The sequence below is a fragment of the Atta colombica genome, unplaced genomic scaffold (assembly GCF_001594045.1).
Source record: "Atta colombica isolate Treedump-2 unplaced genomic scaffold, Acol1.0 scaffold58, whole genome shotgun sequence".
NCBI classification, from domain to species: domain Eukaryota; kingdom Metazoa; phylum Arthropoda; class Insecta; order Hymenoptera; family Formicidae; genus Atta; species Atta colombica.
Window position 1 is genome coordinate 719,881 of NW_017259548.1, and position 3,295 is coordinate 723,175.

General features: G+C 27.9%; 1 protein-coding gene across 2 annotated transcripts; it reads right to left on the reverse strand.

Moving 5' to 3' along the window:
* Positions 1-451: 451 nt before the first annotated feature.
* LOC108692071 (single-stranded DNA-binding protein, mitochondrial) lies at positions 452-1,642 on the reverse strand. 2 transcript variants are annotated; one of them, XM_018200180.1, is made up of 4 exons: positions 1,578-1,642; positions 1,226-1,316; positions 958-1,074; positions 452-871 (listed from the first exon to the last, which is right to left on the reverse strand). In XM_018200180.1, exons 1-4 carry the CDS (start codon positions 1,587-1,589, stop codon positions 672-674), a joined length of 420 nt encoding a protein of 139 aa, XP_018055669.1. In that variant the 5' UTR covers positions 1,590-1,642; the 3' UTR covers positions 452-671. The 2 variants fall into 2 exon arrangements, with proteins under 2 accessions (XP_018055669.1, XP_018055667.1); XM_018200178.1 differs by lacking the exon at positions 1,578-1,642 and adding an exon at positions 1,410-1,532.
* Positions 1,643-3,295: the final 1,653 nt, after the last annotated feature.

Genomic DNA, 3,295 nt, shown 5'->3' on the forward strand with positions numbered 1-3,295 from the left:
ATTTTCACATGGACAAATGTCGGACAAACAGAAATGTTTATATATAATAAATAATTATATATAAATGAATAAATATCTATAAATATATTTATATAAATATGTATATATAGTATATAAATATATTTATACGTATGTATTCTATATGTATGTAACAGCATATGTGAAGGTATAATAGTAGTGCGAAACAATGCATATACATCTAAGATTGGAGAAGTTTATATATCGTTTCGCATGTATAAAACATGTAAAATTCTCTAGAAATTAGAGCTGTTTTATTATATAAGTTGTTATATGAAGAATACATGAAATAATGAATGTTGTAAATATAGACTTATTTAGTTATTAAGAAGGTACGTATACTATTCTTTCAACTCATCCAAAATACAATCTGTTAAAAATAAATTTTTTTTTTAGACACTAATCATTGATATATCTAATTTGGACACACCAATGTTTATAGATTTAATTAGAGTATTTAATTAGAGTAAGAATTCTATCAACAATATTAAATTTAGAACATTTGATGTTTAAAATTCATCAAAAAAGACATACATTTTATGGCAAGTCATCATTACGTTATTCAACTGCCTACAGATTGTAGAATAAAAGAAAATATCTTTTAATTTTTTTTATTGAAAAGAAAAATATATATAGTTTACATGTAAAACTTTCTATTGGAAAAATATTATATCGTCTGCTATGATAGATGTAGCGAAAACATTTTTTCCTTCTGCATCTTTAAATTCACTGTAGCTTATCCTACCATTTATCATTATTCGTTGACCTTTCTTTAAATATTTATATACAGATTCCCTTAAATTAGGCTTAAAAACACATATCTTGTGCCAGTCTGTTCTTTGCATAAATTCACCTGAAAATAAAGAGAACTCCAATATAATGATTCCTATAACATTATTGCATGCTTTTCCAAAGTTAGGTTAGAATTGATATATGTACCTGATTCGTATTTATAATTTGTATGTGTTGCAAGGGAAAATAATACAACTGGATGCTCAGAACCACGTTTCTGAGGATCTGCTCCAACTCTTCCAAGTAATGTTACATTATTTACACCTATAATAAAAGGAATAAAAAGGAAACTTCATCTTAAAAATAATAGCATTAAATTTCTATCATCTGTATAAAAGTAGAAATGAAAATTGTTTAATCATAAATATTCTCTCTTAGAGTTGCAAATAATTCCCTAATGGCATTGAATACTTACATTTTTCTATATTTGCAGTCTCATTCATTTCTTGTGTAAAGTATCGTACATTGTTTAACCGGGCAACTTGGTTGCGTATTTGTAACATAACCTAAAAAAAACACAAAGCACTTTGTTATTCATGTATTTCATTCTAAAATAATTTCATATCTTATTTGTATAGAATGACGACTGTAATACTCACTGTGCGAAACATTATGACAATTCCACTACAACTTATTTATCAGTAAAATTTCAAGTTATAAATGAATAATAACGCGGAAAGATTATATACTGTATACATGCATATACGTGTGTACTCACTTGACTCACGTATATCAAAACTGCACAGAAATGCGTTCCAAAATCTTACCTTATTTACCATAGTCCGTTCCGAAATTACTACTGTAATCAAGTAGTTAATCAATGGTAACCATTCCACACAATTAGCTCTGGCTTGGACACTGACGAGATACTAGCAGAGAGAAACCTAAGAGAGGACATGGTCCAAAACCTGTAACCGCGAAATGCTGCTAGAGATAATAAATCAATATTTGGTTTATATAATCATGCTACCAAATATCGATTTATCATCTCCAATCTTGAAAGTGGACAATGTATCTTAAGAAAAGTGGACGTTGCTGTGGAGTTTACATTCACTTTGTCAGAGGGCAGTAGTACGCAGCAGAATTTTATGGTTACAGGTTTTAGACCGTCATGTCTTCTCTTAGGTTTCTTTCTGCTATTATTAACATAAATATTTAATTTGGTTTATACATTATTAAATTCATTTTTTAGTACATAAATAAATATGCATACTTATAAAGCTCTAATGTCCTATATATTGTCGAAAAATTAGAATAATTTTTTCTCTGCAGTTATCATCTCTATTAATAATCAACTTTGATCATAATACTGAAATTACAATTTTAAAGAAAAATCAAGTATTATTGAGTTCTAAATATGCATAAATATGTCTATTAAACTTCATAAAAGTCATAAAATTAATCAAAATCATAAAATTAGTACAATATTATCAGTTTTTAACTCTTAATCACTTCAATATTCACAAGAACGCGAATTCCCATAAGGATGTCGGTCTTTAATAGTATTTCATTCGATACTGACACGGCCCAACAAACGGTTTAAATAAACTGCACACTTATTTATATACATGTTACTAATGAAATAACAAATATTTAATGTAGCGCATTTGTCGTACAATTTATTAATCTCGCTTTTTTATGCTTATTAATTTTTGCTATTTATCTCAATGCACCGGCTTTAGCCTAAGATTTTATAACTTATCCATACGTAATAACTGGATTTTATGTTAGTTAAAGTAGTAACATGATGTAAAATTCAATAGCCATTTTGTCAAGCAACAGAAGAATTATCTCGTAATTATTTTAAAATTGCGTCACTTAAAATAGTTAACTTTGAAATAATAAATTATACAAATGATTCTAATAATTTATAAAATACAAAGAGATATATTTATTAATGCACACAGAAAAATATCAATCCACTGTTAAGAAAAATGATTGCTCATTTTTTCTTTCTTTTAAGTAATGGTTATTTTAACAAAAAATATTTTCTTGATAATAAACTTAAAATATACTCAATAGATTTTAGAAGAACTTATTATGTCTCAAAATAAGAATTAATTTTCTTTTGAAAAATGTAAGATTTATTGAAAAAACGAATTTTTCATAATGAACATATCAAATTTGTTTTAATTTAATAAACTTGAAGTATTAAATTCTCTCTCTCTCTCTCTCTCTCTCTCTCTCTCTCTCTCTCTCTCTCTCTCGTTAAGAGATTCAGAATATATTTTGAATAACTTCTGATGAAATTATGATAGAATTGCGAATATAAATGAATTTTTGAAATACTTGAAATAAATTATTATTACTTCCAAGAAGTAATTACATTAGTACTTGCGTATTGTTCTGTGTGTGCGTGCGTGCGTGCGTGCGTGCGTGCGTGTGTGTGTGTGTGTGCGCGCGCGCGCGCCCGCGTGCGTGCATGTAGAGAGAGAGAGAGAGAGAGAGAGAGAGAGAGAGAGAGAGAGAGAGAGAGAGAGAGAGA

Coding starts and splice junctions, on each gene's coding strand:
- LOC108692071 (XM_018200180.1), bottom strand. Junction 1,075..1,225: donor GACTGCAAATATAGAAAAAT/GTAAGTATTCAA, acceptor CTTTTATTATAG/GTGTAAATAATGTAACATTA. Junction 872..957: donor AAATTATAAATACGAATCAG/GTACATATATCA, acceptor CTTTATTTTCAG/GTGAATTTATGCAAAGAACA.